Source organism: Aotus nancymaae, unplaced genomic scaffold (assembly GCF_030222135.1).
Source record: "Aotus nancymaae isolate 86718 unplaced genomic scaffold, 86718_ANA_hifiasm-v0.15.2.pri h1tg000043l, whole genome shotgun sequence".
Classification (NCBI taxonomy): Eukaryota; Metazoa; Chordata; class Mammalia; order Primates; family Aotidae; genus Aotus; species Aotus nancymaae.
In genome coordinates, this window is record NW_026988457.1 from 7,269,685 (window position 1) to 7,293,916 (window position 24,232).

The 24,232-nt window shown below is 32.2% G+C and overlaps 1 protein-coding gene across 10 annotated transcripts in view; it reads left to right on the forward strand.

Annotated features, from left to right (window-relative positions):
- NBEA (neurobeachin) overlaps positions 1–24,232 on the forward strand; it is a 743,003-nt gene that overhangs the window by 234,878 nt on the left and 483,893 nt on the right. For 8 of the 10 annotated variants that reach the window (XM_012465562.2, XM_064361756.1, XM_064361759.1 and 5 more), the window contains exons 25-29: positions 1,616–1,796; positions 4,124–4,254; positions 6,783–6,890; positions 12,107–12,275; positions 13,726–13,821. In XM_012465562.2, coding sequence (XP_012320985.2) covers positions 1,616–1,796; positions 4,124–4,254; positions 6,783–6,890; positions 12,107–12,275; positions 13,726–13,821 — 685 coding nt within the window. The remainder of the gene's footprint in view (positions 1–1,615; positions 1,797–4,123; positions 4,255–6,782; positions 6,891–12,106; positions 12,276–13,725; positions 13,822–24,232) is intronic. The other 2 variants (XM_064361762.1, XM_012465565.3) reach the window with 1 other exon arrangement.

The following is a 24,232-nucleotide window of genomic DNA, read 5'->3' on the forward strand; positions in this document are numbered from 1 at the left end:
AGAATGTCTTTGAGAACACAGATCCAGATATTCTAAATCCTAACATTTGAAAAATTATTTACGGTATTTGATAGACCTAAGAAATGGCCAAGTTCATCATTCCTTTATAGAACATTTTAAATTGAAAACAGATTTAAAATGAATTTTTCGGTTTTTCTTATGAACTATGATATCATGGTCATAGATTTTTAATTGATATTATAAAATGATGCTGTATATTAATGAAGTGCTAAGAAGTAATGAATTATTTCTTTACGCCATGTGTACTGAATTGGCATAATGTAACAACTGAAAACAAATTTCTGTCTCTTTCCAGGCTCATTTTAGAGAAAATGGTTTTACCCTTATTTTGTTGTTAAATGGAAGGAGGAATGGTTGTTACATTTTATATGCCATTTAAAACTGAGTTTAGTTACATGCTTGCAGTAGTCACCTGACATTTTTATTACCCACTTTGTGCACAAGAAATGTTTTGAGTATTTTGAGTTCTTTTTTGAATGTGTTCTGCTCACATTTCCATGTTAATGCTCCTGCTTCTTCCAAGCAAGGAGAAGTTTAAGTATAATGATGGCTATAAACAATGTCAAAACGGAACATTAAATAGGAGTAGATACTTATTACATAAGCTAACCTCATAGTTGAATTTATCATTTGGTTAAGAGATAATGTTAATTGGTATGGCTAGTGTTTCCATTTTCAGAAAATTTCAACAATATTATTTTTTACTTATAAAGCATTCCCTTCCTTGGTTCCTTGAGGCACTGATAAAATGAGGGCTAATCATAAGGAACAAAAATTATTAACATGCTCTATAGTCCACGGGGCAAAATAAAGTAAGAAATGTTGACATTGCTTAAAAGACTACAAAGTTATATATGTTAAGAAACATGGTAGGTTGTAATATTCCCTCTGAAATCAGAAAATTAGATTTTATTGTAAACAATATGTTAGTGAAAGTACGGTTTTCCAATCTAGAATGCTATGATAAGTCATGAATTAAATATCTGTAGATGAGTTAGTGATCTTGATTATTTTTACCCTAGAGTTTTATCATATGTGTAAAGTACCTAGTTGTTTCAGTTTATTCTAAAATGGGTAAGAAATTGTTATATATTCTAAATTGATAGCCATCTCATTTTGATCCTAAGTTAAATTATCATATATTTTCCCTATTATTCATCATACATTTATTGGAAAGAAAAATTAAAGCCTACCTTTTTATTATTGGGAATGAAGATTTTAGGAAAGAAATATCAATTTAAAATCTTTATACATTATAAAATAAAACAACTAGTATAAGTACATATATATGGTTCTTTCTAAATATCTTTGTGAAATCATCTTAAGTTTAGAATGTCATTTTTATAACTAAAAACATTTAAAGCTAATATTGATTTTAAAATGGGCTTTTCCTTTACTCAAGGATAATTGATAGGTAAAGTAACCAAATTTGGTAACCAGCTCTGGTGATATATGGAATTAGTTGATCATTTATTTTGTTTGTAAAATATGATAAATACATTAAATTATACTCACCTGTAGTAAATATGTGTATGTATTATATTTCCAAATTTCCAAATTTTAAACAAGACTTAAATCTTCTACTTTTTTAAAGACGGAATTGGAAAATATTGAAGTGACACAAGGCATGTCAGCTGAGACAGCAGTAACTTTCCTCAGCCGGCTGATGGCTATGGTTGATGTACTTGTATTTGCAAGCTCTCTAAATTTTAGTGAGATTGAAGCTGAAAAAAACATGTCTTCTGGAGGTTTAATGCGACAGTGCCTAAGATTAGGTAAGTCTGTTAGAACAATAGTGCATGTCAAGTAATTACCTACAGATCAGTTTCATAAATCCTTATGGTACATAAAAAATTGATTATGTAAATTGATGATTATATAATATAGAGATTATATTGAAATATAGAGATTATTTTTATAATTCATCAGAATTACTAAATTTAAAAAAATTCTTCACACTGGAGATATCACAGAACTGATCATCTTTAATGGTTTATAATTTGAAATCAAGAGTAAAGTGTACTTGGAATTCTTTCAAAATCAGTAAGACTAACATTTGTCATTGAAGTGATTTTAATGCAAATCTATTGATGAATCCACGTTTGGCACAGTAATGCTGAGGGTAGTGTCTTGCCCCACAAATATGTTAGATATACATAATGCTGGAAGGTTAAAATAAACTATCCCAATCTTACTGTTTCTTGAGGTGAACAAATGTCCCTATTTAAACACTGTTAACCCATGTTGTTCACCTTTTATCTGTGTGGCAGTGAAACTTTAGCACTGAAACCTCTTAGTAAATCTGGATGAATTCTTTTTTTCTTTTTTTTTTTTTTTTTTTTTGAGACAGAGTTTCGCTCTTTGTCACCCAGGCTGGAGTGCAATGGCACGATCTCGGCTCACTGCAACCTCCGCCTCCTGGGTTCAGGCAATTCTCCTGCCTCAGCCTCCTGAGTAGCTGGGATTACAGGCACCTGCCACCGTGCCCAGCTAATTTTTTGTATTTTTAGTAGAGACGAGGTTTCACCATGTTGACCAGGATGGTCTCGATCTCTTGACCTCGTGATCCACCCGCCTCGGCCTCCCAAAGTGCTGGGATTACAGGCGTGAGCCACCGTGCCCGGTCTTGGATGAATTCTTTAAGAACTGTTCCTACCTCTCTTAAAAGGAACATTTATTTACACGATTTAGACTTTCAGAACAACCAGATTATTGCTCCTTTTGTACTTGTTAGAGCATGAGCCGGACATAAGAACTGCAAGGCATGAACTAGGGAGGACGTTCCTGATATGTACTGTTTCACCTATAATTTTTAAAGATTATGTCAAAAACTCATTTCTGGTTTAAGAAAGGAACAAGGACTTGGTTTAAGAATGGTGAGATGAAACCTACTTTTTTTTTGTTTGTGTTGTATTATTTAAAGACAGGCAGGCTGAGAGGAATCATTTTGTATTCATTATAAGAGAAAGATTGACCTAGGATCTCTCTGGCAAGCAAAAAGTGTGGGTTAACTGACTGTGGGCCATTAAGGACATTTCCACTGACGTATAACAAGAGCTGACAAATGAAATGTATAAGAAAGATATATGTATATTTTAAATAACTCACTATCTTGAAACCTGCATTTATTTGGTTATTCTGTACTTTTATTTTTAAATATAGTCTAAAAATTTACTCCCAATTTCATTTTTATCCTGATACTACTAGCACATTTAGCTGTTTCATCAGTGACAGGAAACTGTTACAAATGAATAATAATAAGATAAATAATACAAAAGACTTTTATATTACCTCATATGCTATTTACAGTTCTAAGCACTTTCTGTATATTAATTCAGTTAATCTTCACAACAGCCCTCTAAAGCAGTTATTTTGTTCATCCTCGTTTTACATATGCAAAAACTGAGGCACAGATAGTTTAAGCAGCTGGCCTAAAACCACACAGCTCAGAAATGGAAAATCTAGGATTCAAACTCAGGTGGTCCAATTTCAAACTCTGTATTATTTGTTACAGTACTCTACTGCTTCTTAAAACAAATGAATAAGTAAAAACATGTATGTATTAAATGCTTATTGACAAAAACCAGAGACTTTCCCACCATGGAGGAAGGTGGATATTGGGACCTGTGAGACTTGAGTATACTGATGTACTCTATTATTGCCTGAAATGGGAAGTTGTGCTCAGTATTGTCAACAAGATAGTCAAATTAACGAGAGAGGCTTTAAAATTAAATGTTTAAATTAAATATGAATTTTATGTTTTAAAAAAATTATTGATCCATAAATTCAGAACTGTGAAGTTCAGAAGGTAACAGAATAAGGAAGGATACATTGGGGGTTTCAAGGACTCTGGTAATGTTTTGTTTCTTCAGCTGCCTAGTGGTATATGGGTATTTTGTTTTATTTTTTAACTACATGTATATTTTGTAGGTACTTTGATTACTGTATTTCATAATTTTAAAAATTACTAATCTAGTTGATTTTAAGAGTAATAATTTATGAAGCAAGGGGAAAGAAAAGGAAAATTAACAAACAAGCAACTTTTCCAGGACACAAAAGTCAACAATTTATATTAACAATATGTTTTTGAATTTTAAAATAGTTTGTTGTGTTGCTGTGAGAAACTGTTTAGAATGTCGGCAAAGACAGAGAGACAGGGGAAATAAATCTTCACATGGAAGCAGTAAACCTCAGGAAGTTCCCCAAAGTGTGACTGCCACAGCAGCTTCAAAGGTAAGTAAACATTATTTTTTCTATCAAATATAATTTACCTGAAAAAAGTCTTTTTTAAGTTCATGAGAACAACATGGTACTGCTCAGTGATAGAGAACAAGGGCATTGTCATTAGGCAGTTCTGGGCTGCTTCACAATTGTGTTACCAAGATCAATTAACTTCTCTGAGATTTGTGTGTTTTGGTTATTCAATGAAGGTACTAACAATTTCTACTTGATAAATTTCTTATAAATATTATATCATATTTAGCACTAAAAAACTATTATTTCTATTTTTAATAGTCACATATTTTCACAGTTTAATGTATGAGTAATGCTCATTTTAAATGAGTAGGCATTATAGTCTACAAAAACTAATTGAATGCCCATTGAGTGAATGAATATTTTGAGATATACCATTAATTTTCGTTCTAAATTTAGCTCTCGTTATCATATGCTTAACTGGCTTTTGGTGTCACATCTAGTTTCATTAACATGCTTTTCTAGGTTCTGTGCCTGATCCTTGCTTGCTTCTCCAGCATCAGCTCTTATCCCTTTACTCTGGTTTGTGCTGTTTTAGTCATACCATAGATTTCATTCAGTTCATCAGAAGAAGCTTTCTCCCTTAACTTCTCAGACTTTTATGTAATTTCCTTTCCATGAAATATTTATCCTTATTTTTTATCCAACTAAAATCTATGCAACTACTAAGTTACCTTAAATGCTATATTTTCTGAGGAAAATGTGTTGACATCCTCACTACCACCCTAGTCAATCTAGATTAGTTTCTTCTGTTTGATGTTTTCATAAAATTACATATGTCTATTATCACTCATTATATTTGTAATTACTTGTTTAATATTGATAACAATAACTTTTTGCTCAATAGGTGAAGGTGTGTGAAGTAGAAGTTTAATTCATCTTTAAAGTTCTATGACTTTAAACTTCTGCAGATGGCAAGCTGACTGACCACATACTTATCCTATTAGTTGGTTATTTGCAGTATTGTAGCTTTTTTCTTTTTCACTACTGTCACAGAACATTTGTAATTTGACTATATATTATTTACTGCTCACAGGACTCCATAGTGCTCTTATTTGCTTGGGAAATTAAATACAAATGGATCATCAATAATGCCTGATATCATTTGTGTAGACATAGTAGACAGATAGTTACTTGAGGGCAGTGTCTGTGTTGTAGATCCTTGTAACCTCAGAGTATTTATGACATTTGAATACTTTGTAAAAAGAACACAACTCTAGAATCAGACAGTTCTGAGTATGTATTCTGGCTTTACGACTTGACTGGTTTTGTGACCTGAGATAAATCTCTTCAACTTTCTGTGCCTCCGTTTTCTAATCTTTATGATGAATAAAAATCTTAATATACAGAGTGTTTGTATTAATTAGATAAAAGGTGAAAATAGACTGACATGCTTAGATTTCCGGCATGCAGCAAACATTCAATTTTTACTGATTTGTTCCCCTGTCTAGCAGTTTGCCACTTAATATATTCTTGGTGTACTTAGTTTGGACACCTTTGAGATGTAAGCTCTTCAAAATATCAATTTATTTAGTATATGTAGATATTCTAAATAAAGTAGATAATAGAAAGTAGTTAATAGAAAGTCCTTAAAGATTTTTAAGCCTGGTATTTCACTGATTGTAGAATATGGACAGAAAAGCCCAGTGGGAAGGAAATTGGTAGTAATTTACTTGAGCTAATCAGTATTTCTCTGGCAAGAACTTTGGCAGTGAAAAATGGGTAAGAAGTGATAAGTGTAAAAATACTGGGAGAAGATTTGACATTTCACAGCAATGAATGGACCTGAGTGGTGGGTTTTTTTTTTCCCTTCCCATGTTTATGCATCTGTTATGTGGCACTTCAGTAAGTAAATTGGGTAACTTTTGAATGCGATAGGAAAGTTTCTTGCCACTAACCTTTGTGGACTTGCATGAGTCCCATAACTTCATGCGACCTCATTTTTATACTGTGTGAAAAGGAACAATTAAACAAGCTTTTCCTATCTTGTTTTTATAAGGATCAGGTTAGGGATAGAGAAATATATCATCTAGAAAAGAAAATATTTCTAATCTTAAAATCTGTTGTTATAAATTCATTTATGCTATAAAATAGTTACACATATAAAATCTTATATAGTAATATAATAATCTCATGTATTATAAAAGCATGATGGATAAATGAATCCAGAGACTCAAAAGAGATTTGTTAACTAGAGATAGAGAAAGTGAGGCTCAGGAACTCTTCTGAAGTCCAAGATGAATGTTTATTCTACCACAATCTTACCTGCCTTTATGAGTCTATAGTGGTCACTGTGCTGATAAAAAACAAGAATGCTAGTATGGAAACCATGACATGAGTAGAGAACAGAAAATGTGCCTTATAGTAGAGTATTATTGTCAATAAATGTTAACTCAGAGAGGAGGAGATAAATGATGTGGCCACTTTAGCCTGAATTAAGAAGTGATACTTCTATATATTTCCTTTAATATATTGTCTATTTACCATTCTTTTTTTTTTTTTTAAAGACTCCATTGGAAAATGTTCCAGGTAACCTTTCTCCTATTAAGGATCCTGATAGACTTCTTCAGGATGTTGATATCAATCGCCTTCGTGCTGTTGTCTTTCGGGATGTGGTAAGTTATTCCTGATTGGTTTCCCTGAAATAAACCTTCTACTGTCATTTGTATGAAATAAGTTTTATAAGAAAGCTGCATATTAAAATGACATTCCCTAGTATCTGGGATTGTTGGTTTATTGCACACTTCTCATTATAAAATGGTTAAACCTTAGCTGTCTCTGAAAGCTTATTGATAATGTTACTTTAAAAAAAATGCTCTGAAATTTTGATGTAATTTGCTTGCATACTAAGAATAGGACTAGCCCTGAGAAATTATAAGTCACTTTATCTTATATCGCCTACCCCTCTCTTAGTATTCCTTGCTCCATTTCCAGGTAATGAACATTTTGTTATTATTAATGTTCTTTACATTATGGATGAAAGGGATTAATTCATTAGGTGTTACTGACGATTACTTTTGGAAGAGGGGCGATTAAAGAATAATCTGCACTTTAAAAATACAGGTATCAATGGGAATTTGAGTGAGGAAGATAGCTTAATAAAGCTAAAGGGAATAGGCAGGTTAAAGAGGTTTCATGGAACCCTCCAATCTTGTGATCACTTACTCCAGGTAAATAAATATAAAATTGGCCTTTCCATAAATTGCATAGAAACATATATGGTGTTTCATATCAGATACAATGTTACAGCATTTCTTAACATAGTTATTATAAACCAGCCACTTTGAATTATGTTTTTATTTTAGTTGATTCTTACTTAGTTCATGATTCTGTATGAAATGTAGAAGAAAGTTTATATTTGAAATTTATATTTAACAATAAATTGAATGACATGCTTTGTACTTTAGAAAATGATTAAAATATATTAGGTTAAATAAAATAATGCTCTATGTTAGAATGTACAATAGAAAAATTGTCACTATCTTTAATATATATTAATTATCATAAAACACTAGGAAAATTCCAAACATACCAACAGAAAAATAGGCGATGAACACAAGGCAACAAACATGATAAAAATTCAGTATCCTTAGTAGTCAACAGAATGCAGATTAAAACAAGAGATATTGTTCACTATTAAATAAACTAAAAATTTTTAAATGATAACACCTAGCATTGCCTGGGTGCAGTGAAACCTGCTCTGTCAAATATCACTGGTGTTTGAGCTTTCAAATAGCTCTTTGCCGACATGGTTAAAACTCTTACAAATATTGATGTCCCAGTGAACCAGCAGAAATTAGTAGTTCTAGTCAGAATTTGTTTAACTTAATGTTTTCACCAGAGATACCTAAGGGAAAATCAGCAACATTATAAATATCTAACAGTAGAATTTTTGCCTAAAAAATCTTGGCCTAGTCAGTTAGCAGTAAGATATTCAGCATTTAAGCTTATATTTTTGAAGGAAATTTAATGACAAGGGAAAATGATCATGATATACTAAGAGAAAGCAACAGCATGTAAAAGTACGTATATTACACAAATATTATATATAATATTTGTGTATTCTGATTGTATATACATACCTATGTGCATCTTTATTTTACAAAAGGACTGAAAAAATATACCGATATTCTACCAATGATTATCTCTCGGTAAACAGATTTTATTCTTTTCTTTATCCTTTTATGCTTTTCTGTGTTTTTAGATTTTCTATAATAAATCTAAATTGTTTTTACAATTAATAAATAATGAAGGTATTTTTTAAAAGGGATACTACATTAAAGTATAAAAACCACAATGTATGAATTCACCATAATCTAAATTCTAATAGACTTGGAAATAATATATCATTCTTTCTGACAGTTTATCTAAAAATGGGAATAGTCATCATGAAAAACTGTGTTGTGAAAAGGATTTTCTTTTAATGAATGAATGAATAAAAACGTGGAGCACATCTTCATCTCCAAAGGCACAGTCAGCCATAACATATGACATACAGAAGGGGTTTCTATTCAAGATGACATTGTGTTTAAATTGTTAGTAAATTTTGAATTGGGTTATATGGTAGATTATTAACATTTCCCTTATATTCATGAATATTTTATAAATATGTTGGATAACCCAGCAGTGGTTATATCTGTGAAATATGTGATGAAAAGGGAATGCTTTGGAAAGATCTGGGTTGGAATTCTGACTCTACCTTATACCAGCTGTGTGGTCTCAGTGTTTCTGAAACTTATGATAATATGGATTTAGTGCCTCATACATAATATAAACCCAATTAGCACAAGTTATATTACCTTAATGTTGTTTCGAAGATACACTATGGCAACACCTAAAGCAGATAGAAGAGACATTATACAGCTCATGTCTTCTCAGTAATAAAATACCTGAGCAAGTCAATTAATGTGTATCCAAAGTTAGTAATTCCTCAAATGTTCAGCCTTTATGTATATTGAGCTTCATTTCTAAAGACAGAACTGGTAATAAGAAGCACAGTTGGCTTGGAGATCTAGATGTAAAAAAAAAAAAACACACTAACTCTTTTCATGCCATATATAAAGGAAGTTGTAGTGTAGCTGTGACAGCAGTTTAGTGTCTGTTATTTACATCTCTGCCACTCTGTAGTTGACATTCATTCATTCATTCCACACATATTTGTTGAATGCCTTCTGATAGCCTGGTACTGAGTTTCTAGTGGTAGAAATAGAAGTATTGTGGGATATTGTGGTCTGTCACAGCTTGAGCTATGTGTGAATCCATTCTTGGTCAGTATCTTTTGTTAATCTGATTGTGCTTCATTTTCCTTTGTAATAACTGCTTAGGTATTTGATTTCCTCACTTCTCTCTGTGTTTATCCTATTAGCATTGTAATGCAAGGAATATTCATTTTAAACAGTTTGTAAGAAAAGTATCTTTAGAAAAGCTGTCACCCACAATGTATGAAATAGTAAATTAATAATAATTCAGGAGAGATTTTATCTCTTTGGTCATTTTCCCCGTTAGCCAGACTGTTTCACAATATTAAATCATCAGTTAATATGCCTTATTTGCTTTTGCCTACAAATGCACATAAATTATGAATCTTGTTTGCATTGTGCTTAGATGAAGTAATAAATATAAAGTGCCTGATAATTGAGTTACTAGAATTTATTGCTTGTTTTCCTTATTTCTTATTCTGCCTGTTATCTGTGGGCCACAGTAACTGCTTTCAGTTTTGGTTTGAAAGTATCAGTTTTACCTAGCTTATAAAAGAAGCTTAATAAGGATTTACATTTTTATTCCTTAGATAACACTCTAGTGGTATTAGAGGTCATATCATTTAGACTTGATACTTATTATTTCCCTGAAAGAAGTTTGTCTAGGCTTTTTGAATGGAGCTCTCAAGGTTATATCCAGCTTGTTAGATTTTTGGAAAGCATACTTATTTTAAAGTTATCTCTCTACCAGACTACAGCCAGTGTTTCAACTATCATTGCTTTCTGACTCGGCCAGTTTTTTTTCAGACCTTTTACCATTTGCTGTTCTGCTTTGGAAAAACTCCATTTTATCTTTGAGTTTGGAAATGAGGAGTCTGAAATATTGGCATTATTTTAGAGGTCATGTTTCCTGTGCAGAATAGTAGGCTATTATTTCTTTATAAAAATGTTTTATTTCCATGGGTTTTTGGGGAACAGTGGTATTTGAATACATGAGTAAGTTCTTTAGTGGTGATTTGTGAGATTTTGGTGCACCCATCACCTGAGCAATATACACTGAACTCAATTTGTAGTCTTTTATTCCTAACCCACTTCCCACCCTTTTCCCTCTGAGTCCCCAAAGTCCACTGTATCATTCTTATGCCTTTGCATCATAGCTTAGCTTCCACTTATGAATGAGAACACATGATGGTTTTTCCATTCCTGGGTTACTTCACTTGGAATAATAGTCTCCAATGCCATCCAGGTTGCTGTGAATGCCGTTATTTCCTTACTTTCTATGACTGAGTAGTATTCCATAGTATATACCACAGTTTCTTTATGCCCTCATTGACTGATGGGCATTGGGCAGGTTCCACACTTTTGTTATTTAAAATTGTGCTGCTCTCAACATGCATGTGCAAGTATCTTTTTCGTATAATGACTTCTTTTCCTCTGGGCAGATACCCAGTAGTGGGATTTCTGGATCAAATGATAAGTATTTTAATTCTTTAAGAAATCTCCACACTGTTTTCCAAAGTGGTTGTACTAGTTTATATTCCCACCAGCAGTGTAGAAGTGTTTCCTTTTCACTACATCCATACTAACATCTATTATTTTTTTATTATGGCCATTCTTGGCAAGAGTAAGGTAGTATCACATTGTGGTTTTGATTTTTAATAATTAGTGACATTGAGCATTTTTTCATATGTTTGTCGGACATTTATGTATCATCTGAGAATTTTCTGTTATGTCCTTAGCCCACTTTTTGATGAGATTTTTTTTTTTTTTGCTAATTTGTTTGAGTTCCTTGTAGATAATGGCTATTAGTCCTTTGTTGGATGTATAGATTGTGAAGATTTTCTCCCCCTCTGTGAGTTGTCTGTTTATTCTGCTGACTGATCCTTTTGCTGTGCAGAAGCTCTTTAGTTTAATTAACTCCTACCTATTTATCTTTGTTTTTGTTGCATTTGCTTTTGGGTTCTTAGGAAATGTTTGCCTAAGGCAGTGTTTAGAAGGGTTTGTCCAATGTTATCTGTTGATGCAATCAAAGATTTAATTAGCTTTTTCTTGTACTGCCATAATCACACTACGGGCTCATATTGAGCTGGTGTAAATTCATGTTTTATACTCCCCCATTGTTTATTTGTCCTCTGTTTTGTATTCATGTAGTCTCTTGCTCTGGTTATGCTATGATTTTATATATATTTCAGTTGTAGTTTTATCTTACTAATTTCATTCAGTTATAATATATAAAAATCTTAACTTCTTAAAAATCCAGGACATTAAATTATTCTTTTCAACTTTGTGCCATCTACATATTTTATAAGTACACATACTATGTTGTTATGTAAGTAGTAGATAATAATGGACAAAAAAGGTCAAAGAATAAAATTTTATGGCATATTTAACAAAATTTTAATATTCTAGTTTTTAGAAATTATTTTCTAATCTATAGATGATATATTTTGGGAGTTTTATATTTATAGTTAAATAATCCTTATTAAAAAACTTTCTATTTAGCAGATTTTCATAAAAGTTATATATCATATTTTGCCTCCATAAAGAAAATGAAATAGGAGCAGTTTCTAGTGCTTTAGGAATTTAAACTTCAAAAAGTTTGAGTGTTAAAACTGTCTTTGCATTTTTCGTAGGATGATAGCAAGCAGGCACAGTTCTTAGCTCTGGCTGTTGTTTACTTCATTTCGGTTCTGATGGTTTCCAAGTATCGTGATATATTAGAACCCCAGAGAGAGACTACAAGAACTGGAAGCCAACCAGGTAGAAACATCAGACAAGAAATAAATTCACCAACAAGCACAGGTACTTAACATTGTATAATTATTTGAATTTTCATCATGATGTATCTCCTTTTTTTTCACTTTTACATCTAGATTTAAATTGGACCTCTTCATAATTACCTCAAATATTTATGAATAGTTGGTATAGAAATGCTAATTTATTATTCTTTAATTCCACAAAAATGTATGAATGATATTTCTGCATATTTACTACATTCTTATTTTATCAGTACAGCTTTGGTTTCAGTATTTCTCATTTATTAATACAAATCATTAATGTATACCACTATTTATTATGCAAGTAACATATCTTTTTAAAAATATTACTTTTTTAACCTTTATAAGTATGAAAGTAGAAAGTCATTAGAGAGTTGTTCAATACCAAGAATAAGCCAAAATATAAGTCTTTATAGCCAAGCTCAAAAGTTACCTTTCTTTCTTTTTTTGCTGTATACAGTTAACTCAGTATCTACATATTCTATGAGTGACTTATAATCAAACATATGTTCTAAAGTGCATACCAGTGGCCTCAACTAAAATCAAAGACTTCTGGAAAGTTAACATAGACAACACTGAACTACCTTGGGTCATGTTGCCTTTTTCATTTGCAGAAATTGCTCATGTTGCAGCAGTTCTTGCATTACTAGCTTTGCTCACTCTGCTTGAATATCATAAACACAGTTTCTGGCAACTAATATTTTAATATGGGGCACCTTCTATCATTTTCATTTCCTGCCAGGTGTTTATATCAAGGTTGTTTCTCTGTTGTTTGCAGTGAAACCTTGATAACCTAATGATTATTTCATGTACCACTGGATTAATTCATAGTTGAAATTTTCTTTCCTAAATAAATACATATGATTTATAAATAAAATGGATATTTTAAAAAGTAGTAGAAATTAGTGGTCAAATCTCTGCATCTTGTTTTCCATAAGCATATCCCATTTCATATACCTTTTATTGCTGTCATGGAGATACGTATTATGTTTTAGCTACAATATTTTGCTGTTGCATGATACATGTACTTTTAACACATAAACATGAGAATATTTCATTATAATATACTTTTGCTTTCAATCTTATTCTTCAAATTAAACATTATTCTACCATTCCAGTTCGTGTTGTGTCACCATTTAAAACACTACAATTTATCATCTTAATTCTTTTTCTTCATTTTTAATGCTTTTATATGCATTATATGTACAAAAAGTAATAATATAGTGAACGTTCGAGTTCTGGTTTTCTCGTGTATTTGTATGTCTCTGTGTATGTTGCTAGAATTACTCTACTTAACAACTGTATTCTTTTCTTTCCCTTAATACATAACCTCTTTTCTTCCTTCAGAGATGCATCTGTTATTGCTAGTATTGTTTGCATGTTGCAGTAATATAGAATTGTCATGGATCTTCAGTGGACCATGTTGCAGGTTGTTACATGCTGGCTCAAATTTGATTCCATGATTTTCTCCACAGTTGTGGTCATACCATCTATCCCTCATCCAAGTTTGAACCATGGATTCCTTGCCAAGTTAATTCCTGAGCAGAGCTTTGCCCACTCATTTTACAAAGGTAATATTGACCTCATCTCCTGACCTGTTTGGGTATTCTTAGTTCATGAATTGTTATAAAATAAATATTCATGATACAATTGTTTATAAAACAAGTATATACCTCAGGTTTCATGGAGATATGATATGCTCTATTTATACCTGGCTATTGAGAGCAAAGTATAGCTTTTATATTTGTATTTTATTACATTGCTTTAAGTATCATCTATAAATTGAGGATACCTAATTATATGTATATTAATATACATAGTGGTAGCACTCAGGAGAGATCTCAGGAGAGTCACACGTTAGTAGTAGTGGGACTAAATGAGCCCTAATGTAAATATAATATGTTTAAAGGAATGCAAAAAGTCCTTACCAAAACCCACAGAATTAAATGTTAACCATCCAACAAAAATATGATGCATAAGCAAAAAAAAAAAGAAATCAGTGAATAGAAACAGATTTTGAGACAACAGAAATGGCAGAATCATTAGATAAGCACATTATAGACACGATTATATGCATATTCAAGATGTTTTTCAGTTTAAAGGAAAAAGTTAACATATTGAGGAGAGAAATGGAAGATAGAAAGCAAAAAAAAAAATGAAAAGTTTAGAGATGAAAAATACAACAGCCAAAATGATATTATCTCTGGGTAGGAGTAACATGAGATTACTGACCTCAGCTCAAAGGACTGTAATAAGTAGAATTCTGTGATAGCTCCAAGATTTTCCTTTGTACACACTCTACAAAATTCCTGGGATGGTGTTTACTCCTGTGATTAGGTTATGCTGTATGGCACATTGGCCTTTAAGAAATGGTGATTATCGAGGTGGGCCTGACCTAATTGCATGAACTCCTTAAAAGAAGAGAGTTATCTTCTCTGGTCACAGAACAGGAAGTCAGAGAGACTTGAAATGTGAGAGAGATTTGACATGAAGGAGGATCTTTATTGCTTAGATGGAGGTGACCACGGAGCAATGACCTGAGAAAACCACATAGGAGCTAATAGCACTCACCATCTGTCAGCCAGCAAGAAAGTGAGGACTTTAGTCCTACAGCAGGAAGGAACTGAATTCTCCAATAAATTAATGAGTTTTCAAGAGGACCCTGAGCTCCAGGTGATACCATAATTCAACATATTCCATAACTGGCTAATCGTATGGAACAGCAACTTTTGGAACAAATAAAACTGGCAAAATATTTTTGTTACAACTTGATGAATGTACAGATACTATTTTTAATAAATGTCAATCTTTGAACAGCATGATGAAATGAAGGGAAAAATATTTTTTTCAACTTCACTGCTGGCCAACAAACACATCTAGCTCTAAAGTGTGCAAACCAAAAAAAAAGAAAGAAAAAAGGATGAGATTGTCAGCAAACATCATCTGGAGTTTGGTAGAGTATGATCCAAAGGCTCTGCTATGGAAAGTATCCTGGAGTATCTGCCCATATTAAGGAGCCTATATCAGAATATTAATGCATGTTGTCAAGAAAGTCTTGCTATGGAAACAGTTTCAGTTAAACTGCACAGAGGTGTTAGTAGCATAATAAAATTTTGAATTACTTTAAGGACAATGTGGTAAATTTGCTATTATTCTCTATATTATGTGATACTATGGCAGCTTATCATAGCTGTTATTGCCTGCTGTGGTGTAGTGGTTATTGGGGGAAAATGTCTGTCAGTTATTTTTCATGAACTCAATGCTTTCAAACAGGGAAAGATATTTTTTCATGGTAGGTATGGTCAAAGAGCACAAACAAAAGTTAACACAATTTCTATGACATGTTTCAAAATTTAATAATAATTATTGGCCCAACTTGGTGATGCATGCCTATAATCCCAGCACTTTGGGAGGGCAAGGAGAGAGGATAGCTTGAGGCCAGGAGTTTGAGACCAGCCTGGGCAATGTAGTGAGACTCTGTCTATACAAAAAAATTAAAAAATTAACCAGGCATGGTGGCATGCACCAGTTATACCAGCTACTCAGGAGGCTGAGGTGGGAAGATTGCTTAAGCCCAGGAAGTTTAGGTTGCTGTGAGCCAGGTTGCATTCCAGCCTGAGCAACAGAGCAAGACCCATTTTCAAAGAAAAAAAAAATTAACAAGAATTATGATCTTTAGGAATGATCTGATTTTGTTCGTTCTGCAGAAGTTATCTCTTGTCATTTTATGGATTGGGTAGACTATTTTATGTTTTATATTTCAGCAATAGAAGATCCATAGATAGCAAATTTGTGGATCTGGAATCAATTTATTTCACTGAAATATAATTTATATCTTACTACAACTATACAAGATGTAGAAGAGTTTTCATTCCATCAGCATACCTGTGTGACGCTGCTTTCTCCTCTTTGAGTGTTGTTGAAATAAAGCAAAACAATTTAGATATTTATTATTCCCCTGAGTAGCTTTATTGCCAGTTCACCTTAGATTAGATAAATTAACAAGCAAAAAGCTCATTGCCAACATCATAAACTTTATTTATAATCACAGTATTTGTTCAAAATATTCATATAGGCATTTTGGGGGTGGGGATCACTCTTTACCTAAAACTTTTTGTTTAGTTATGATGTGTAATGAAGAAAAGTTACAAGTATAATAGTAGTTGTCTAAATCACCACTTCCCTTTCAGTGAACAACACAGGCCATTTTTATAATTGTATTCTTTTTCTTTGTACTATTCTTGTATGATTATATTTATTGATATGTAATTTTATGTCTCCTGAATCAAATAACAAAACAGTTGGGCTTTTATTTTGTGTAGTTTTAAATTTTTTTTTTTTCAGTAATTTACCACAATTATTTTAATAAATAAAACTTTCTACCTTATTTTATTTTCTAAATGTGTTAGTGAATGATGGATTGAGGAAAGAAAAGTTAATTTTCACAAATAGTATGAGAACCCTTTTCTGGACTAATCTTCAACTCCTTCACACCCCACTCCCTTCTTTCAGCTCCTTGTTGAGACTTTTAAAAAACTCTGAATTAGCTCCCTGGTCTCTCTTTTTATATCTTGATGTAATCCCTTCGTTGAGACTCAAATCCCTTTTTGAAGTATTGCCAAAATTTCTTTATTGGATTTTTTGTTTCTAGTCTTTCAGTTTATTACTGACAATTTTGGAAATAACACTTACAATACAATATAGCATTATAGTAAGTATAATTTATATACCATATTAATATAATATTTTATAATGTATAATTAATAAAGTAATTTTTCTAAAATTCTCAAAAAGCTCCCTGTAATATTTGGGACAAAGTTAAAATGACTTAAAGTGGCAAAATTACTCTAATTCTGACTTGCTTCAATTATAATAATTGCCTCCAGAGTTCATTCCTCACTTGTCTTACTGTTATTCTTTTATTTTCACAGTTTTGCTGCCAATTTCTCTGTTTTAAAATATAAATCAGATTATGTCCTTTCTTGACATAAAATTTCTAATAGTATTTAGGATAAAATTTCACAAGGGCCCTAGATAAAATGACTATTGACTGTTGATTATGTTTCCAACTTTATCTCATGCTATTCTTTATTTTGCTCATTATGAAAAAGACTACCTTTTAGTTTTTCAATCATGCCAAGCATTTTCATGCCTCAGGATGTTTGTATTTTGTTCCTGGGTTTGGCTGTTTTCCTTATTTTTTATGCGACTGGTACCTACTCATTCTTCAGGTCTCCTCCTCCCAGAGGCCTTCCCTGACTCTTATAACTAAGTAGCTTCCTTTCTGTTATTATTCTTTCTCATATCATCTTGTTTTATTTTCTTTCTTCTATTTATACACTTTGTTTAATTGTTTATTAGGCTGTATACTTCAAGAGGGTAGTCATAACTATCTTTTTAGTTTATGTATTTATGGTATACAATGTGATATACTGATATTTGTATACATTAGGGAATGATGAAGTCAAGCAAATTAATATCTTCATCATCTCACATATCTCTTTTTGTGGTAAGAATGTTTAAAATTTATTCTCAGCAGTTTCAAGTACTGATACATTACGAACTATAGTCACCAGTAAAATAGATCACCAGCACTTATTCCCTCTCTGTAACTGAAACATTGGTCCTTTTGATGAACGTCTTCCCAACCCCTAGTAACCACCATTCTAGTCTTTACTTCTGTGAGTTTACCTTTTTAAGATTCCCTATATAAGTAGTATTATAGCCGTATTTTTCTTTTTATGGCTGACTTATTTTAACGCAGTGTCCTCCAGATTCATCCATGTTGTAATAAATGACAGGACTTTCTTTTTTGTGGCTGAATAGTATTCCATTGTGTATAGACATTTTATTTATTCATTCATCTGTTCATCAATAGACACTTGATTCCATATCTTGGCTTCTGTGAATAATGCTGCAATGAACATGGCAGTGCACATACCTCTTCCAAATACTGATTTTGTATCACTTGAATATATACTCAGAAGTGGAATTGTTGAATCGTATGGTAGTTCTATTTTTAATTGTTTGAGGATCTCCATACCATTTTCCATAATGGCTATACTAATTTTCATTCCCATAAACAGTATACAGGGGTTCACATCCTCTCCAACACTTAACGTTTTACTTTTTTTTTTTTGAGATGGAGTTGCGCTCTGTTGCCCCAGCTGAAGTACAGTGGTGTGGTCCCAGCTCACTGCAACCTCTGCCTCCCGGTTTCAAGTGATTCTGCTGCCTCAGCCCCCCAAGTAGCTGGGATTACAGATCCGTGCCACTGTGCCCAGCTAATTTTTGTATTTTTAGTAGAGATGAGGTTTCACCATGTTGGCCAGGCTGGTCTCAAACTTCCCATCTAAGGTGATCCACCTGCATTGGCCTCTCAAAGTGCTGGAATTACAGATGTGAGCCACCATGCCTGGCTACATTTTAAATAATAGCCATCTTGTGTGAGGTCATATCTCCTTGCAGTTTAATTTTAATTCCTCTAGTAATTAGTGAAGTTGAGAATTTTTTTAATACAACTGTTAGTTCTTTGTCTGCTTTTGAGAAATGTCTCTTCAGGTTCTTTGCCTATGCTTTAATTGGGTTATTTTGTTGCTGTTGAGCTGAGTTCCTTATATATTTTTGATATTAAACCTTTATCAGATATATAATTGTATATGCTGGCATTTTATTATTAGTGTTATTGGTTGCCTCCATTGCATTATAAAAGTGCATGGTACATTTTAATAGGATTTATGTATTTTTTTTTCCTTTGAGAAGAAAGGAAAAAGAGTAAAAACACAATCTAGGGCAAGAGAAAAGCAAAATACTTATATATGAATATATTGTAAGCTCTAGTTAAAATTTTATTAAAAATAAAATTGAAACTACATTAAGATTTGAGTTCTAAACATTTCTTGTAAGTGGAAGTTTGGGAAGAGCAAAGTAAGAACCTCCAAAATACTGCTTCTTTAAAAGAGCAATGAGAACACTGGCAAAAACTGTCAAAAGAATCTTTTTCAGTTCTCTGGAAAGTAGTCAAAGGCTTATAACAACCCAGAGAGTGTTAATTTAAAAAAAAAACCAAACTATAGAACTTTATAAGAACAGCAAGAATTAGAGTGAATTGATTCACCCTGTTGCCATCTACCTTTTCTCAGCTCTGTGGTAGCTTTGAAAACCAGAGGCCAGACAATAGTGGTAGCTTTGAAAACCAGTGGCCTAGCAGCCACTGGGGATAGGAGTGGCAATAGACTAGGTTTGGAATTCCTTACAAAGTCTTGACCTTAGAGCATTATAACTATTTGACCTATATGGAATCTTCCTGGAAAAACTCCATTCACAGGGCTTATTATTATTTGACCTCATCTAGAGCTTGTTTAATGAGAAAAACCTGTCTCCAAGGTATTTGTTGCAAATAATCAGCATTTTTTTTTAACATTGCAGTTGCCTTAAGTGGCAGTGCCAATTGGGGCAAGAGAGAACCTTGCCTGAAAGCTTAAACAGTTGTGAGAATGAGATAGCCATATTCCCGGGGCTGTATTCAGGCCCAGGGAAGACCTGAGAAGGCCTCAGTTCTTACCTTTGACTGACCTTGAGGCCCAGCACAAGCAGGAAGCACAGGCTAAGAGGGAGTTTTAAACCATGGGAGCATTGCAGGTATTCCCCAACACACACACGCGGAGCCTCTGGCAAAGGGTGGAAGATTTATTGGTTCAAGACATTTAAGACATGTCTGTGCAATCATTAGCTGACCACTAGGTTAACTGAGCAGACTTAAGTGGCTACAGATGATGGAAAACAGATTTTATAGAATTAGTTCAGGAAAATGAATAAACAGAACAAGAACAAACTCTGTAGGTGGGGTCTGATTTCCATGATTGCCACATTATGTTATTTAAAATGTCCAGTTTACAACAAAAAGAGGTACGAGATAAATAAAGAAATAGGAAAGTATGGTCAATACACAGGGGAAAAAAAGCAATTGATATAAAATGCTCCTGTGGAAGTCCAGATATAGAACTTACTAGATAGACACTTTAAACCAGCTCTTTTACATACGCTCAAATAATTAAAGGAGTATTTTTCTAAAGAACAAAAAGTATAAGAGTAATGTCTCACCACATAGAGGATACCAATAAAGAACTATGTAATAAAGAACCAAATAGAAATCCTGGAGTTGAAAATTGTAATAACTGAAATGAAAAATTCACTAGAGGGGTTCAATAGAAGATTTGAGCTGGCAGTAAAAGAATCAGCAACATGAAGATAGCTCTATTGTGTTTATCCTACTCTAAGGAACAGAACAAAGAAAGAATGAAGAAAAGTGAACAGAGCCTCACAGACCTGTTTGACACTATTAAGTGAACCAACATATGTATACTGTTAGTCCCAGAGGAAAGGAGAAAAAGAAAGGAGCAGAAAGAAAATTTGAAGAAATACTGGCCTGAAAACTCCCTACAGTTGGTGAAAATTATTGATATATATGTCCAAAGAGCTCAGTGCACCCCAAGTAGGGTAAACTCAAAAAGACACACTTGTAGACACAGCATAGTCAAAACATCAATTAGAAGATTTTCTTGGCTCTTAATTATATCTTCCCAATTTTCATTTTGTCTCTTATGGGCATATAATTTAGTAATAATATTTAATTCCTGAAGTTGTGTTCTTTTTATACACTTAGTGTAGCAAACAAACAAAATATATCATACATAAATAATTGCAAATAATTAATCAATGCATTGCAGTATTTTTGTTTAAAATGAACTTTATTGAGGATGTAAAAAAATTCTGTGCATTTTTTTCTCTTTGGAGTTAAGATAATTAATTTTGCATTTATCGATTTAATATAAACAAAATGTGTAAATTACATACAGCTTTTTGTGTTTTAAATTACAGTGATTTATTTTGCTTATATTATTAATTGAAGCACCAAAATTTAATATAATTTTTAGTGCTATACTAACAAGGTACTGTATGTTTCTTTCACGATATTCCTTATCATCTTATTTAGAGAGTTTGGAAAATAGAAATTTAAATAATTTAATATGTAAGACATTGAAATACTTCATAAATCATGGTAAAACAGGATTTTCAGAGGAAGGAATGTGACAAATGAAGTCACCATGTAAATATCATGTCAGTTGCTGAAGTTAGCCCCATATTTTTCTCAAAATGTACTAGATAAACTCATTAGATTCAATGAAAAACAATAAGAAAAGGAGGCATCTGGCATCCAAATGCCTTTTTCTGACAAGGTTAAGATCACTCTGGCTAGTAATGTTTCTGCTGTGTACTGACATTGCCTGTTGCTACAGAAACTGATAAGAGCTATTGAAAACTTACATGCCTGTGATTAATATAACCTGCACAGATGCAATCATTTATTAAATGATTATAAGTAAATTAAAATTAAATAATTGAGCTCTATAAAAGTTATCCCATGCTAGTAACCATGACATTGTTTTGTTTTTGTTAGAGTTTTTGTTTTGTTTCTACATTTACATTTTCTGTCCTGTAATCTCTATTACTGTTTGTTTAATTCTCTCCTGATACTTTGCTTCAGTTGTTTTCTCTCGAAAAAATATACAATCTATAGCTGCAAATGAGTGTTAAAATATATTCAGCAGTATCTCTGATAGTGAAAATAACTCCTCAGTCATCGTGTCTTCTCATTCTAGTTATTTTATCAACTTCCAAAGTTTTGGCTATTGCCTCAGTTTGAATTATCCCAAAATGTATGGCTATTCTTCTTTTGACCTATAGTAAATATCTCAGAGATTCTGTAGACTAAAAGTGATTCAAAATTTAATTATTCCCCTGAAAAAAATCTCATTTTCTTCCTCTCTCAGTTAGTGATGTATTGCCATTTTTTTCTTAACCTAGATATTTCAGAAACATCCTTAGTTTTCTCCCCTTCTTATTTCTAATGTTACTATTCTAAGTCTTAGTCTTCTCTTATGAGTTTTATTGAAAATGCCAAACTGTTTTCTTTACTTCTTACCTATTTCCTTCTCTAGTCCTTGCCTACTATTATTGACATTGTCTTCTCAAAACTTTCATGCAGTTATTTTAATTTTTAATCTTGGAAGCAGTAAAGAATACATCTATCTTGATTTTCACATTGGTCATCCAATATGAATATTATTATCATATTCTACAGATTAATCTTTTCTTTTAGTCTGTCATCTTTTACCGAACTGACAAATAAACAAAGAAAATGTAAACCTATTTGATAAATATGAGGAAAACTATGATATAACATTGAATTGTGAGAAATGTATATTTTTAAGTCAGCTTAAATGAATATTCAATACTAGGAATATTAAATGATATGAAGATATTATTTATTCCTAGTTTAATGTGTAGATTTAATACAGTTTGATTCAAAAGAAAATGGGGATCAAAGAAAAAGGGGAGAAAAACGGAATTTTTTTCTTTCAAAACCTGACAACATTTTTCTGATACTTATCCTAGAAAAGGTATTATAAATTCACACCCTCAGGAAATTTGAATGGCATGCCATTAGTCTAAATTCAAGAGATTAAAAAAACTGTCTGATAGACAACACCCAAGAATTGAGTCTGTTACTGATAAAATCCCTTCATATTATTTTTAATCCTTTAGTATGTAGGTACAAAACTTTCATCAAGCTGTGATCACACCAACAATTCTATCATCAGAACAACACTTCTTTGTGTTTTTACTAGAGATTTCACAAAAGTTTTTGTCAGATGTCTTGGTGACATCAAGGTGTAGCCTATTTTCCTGCTGGGTGGTTTCCTGATTTCTTGTTCTAACAACCTTTGAATGTCAAAGAAACAAGCAAGTAATAAGAACAAAATCTAAGAGAAGTTATATAGAATTTACTGATTTTCAGATTTTTAGGACATCTTTGAAATAATTTAGTCTGTGCTTCTCATTTTCAAAGACAAACTTCCTTTGTTTAAGTAATACAAATAGCTAACATCTACTGAGCTTCTGCTTTATGCAAGGGCAATGAATTTAGGTATAGTAGCTTAATGGTATCTTACTTTATTCAAAATGACTAAGTTAAGGACTGTTATCTCCATTATACTTAGATGAGGTACACTTTTCAAGGTCATTATTTAGAATTTGGTAACATTTTATTATATGAAGAACCTTATTAACTTTTGTATGATGAAATTTGATAGAAATGTAACATTTTAAATATTTTTTATTTCATTAACTTTAGTTGGTAATATTATATGGTATTTCATTATCTGTATAGATATATGCACATATACTTTTCTGATTTAATTTTCACAAATTGAAATTTATATTTATTTACAAAGAATGAGCATGAGTATTCTAAAATATAGACCTCATCCTTGAGGAACATTATTCTATTATTAATGTGTTTCTTCTTTTGAACTAATCTTCTAACTGGCTTTGCATTTTTCAAGTTTGTCAGAATTTTATGTATTGTCATTTTTAAATAATGTCTTCAAATAGCTTGAATATTTCAGATATTATTAGTTATTGAAGTACCAAAGAAGGTATAAAAATGACTTCGTATTTTTCAGGAAACTAATAGAGAAATATAAGAATTTCTCTTTGATAATTCTTTGGTATTGGTAGCTAAAAATGAAAGGATAATGGGAGAACATCATATAATTACTATTTATAAGCTGCTTTAAGAAATTGTTATGGAAACTATTTCTTGATGCTTTTGAAGGCATCAGTTTTGGAATACTGGATGATTTACAAAAGCAAGAGGATTATTTTGATGCTTCCTGAACAAAATAATAGTTGTATTGGATAATCTTTTTTTTTTTTTTTTTGAGATGGAATTTCTCTTTTGTTGCCCAGGTTAGAGTGCAATGGCATGATCTTGGCCTACTACAACCTTCTCTTCCTGGGTTCAGACTATTCTCCTGCTTCAGCCTCACAAGTAGCTGGGATTACAGGCATGTGCCACCACCCCCAGCTGATATTTGTGTTTTTAGTAGAGACAGGGTTTCGCCATGTTGGCCAGGC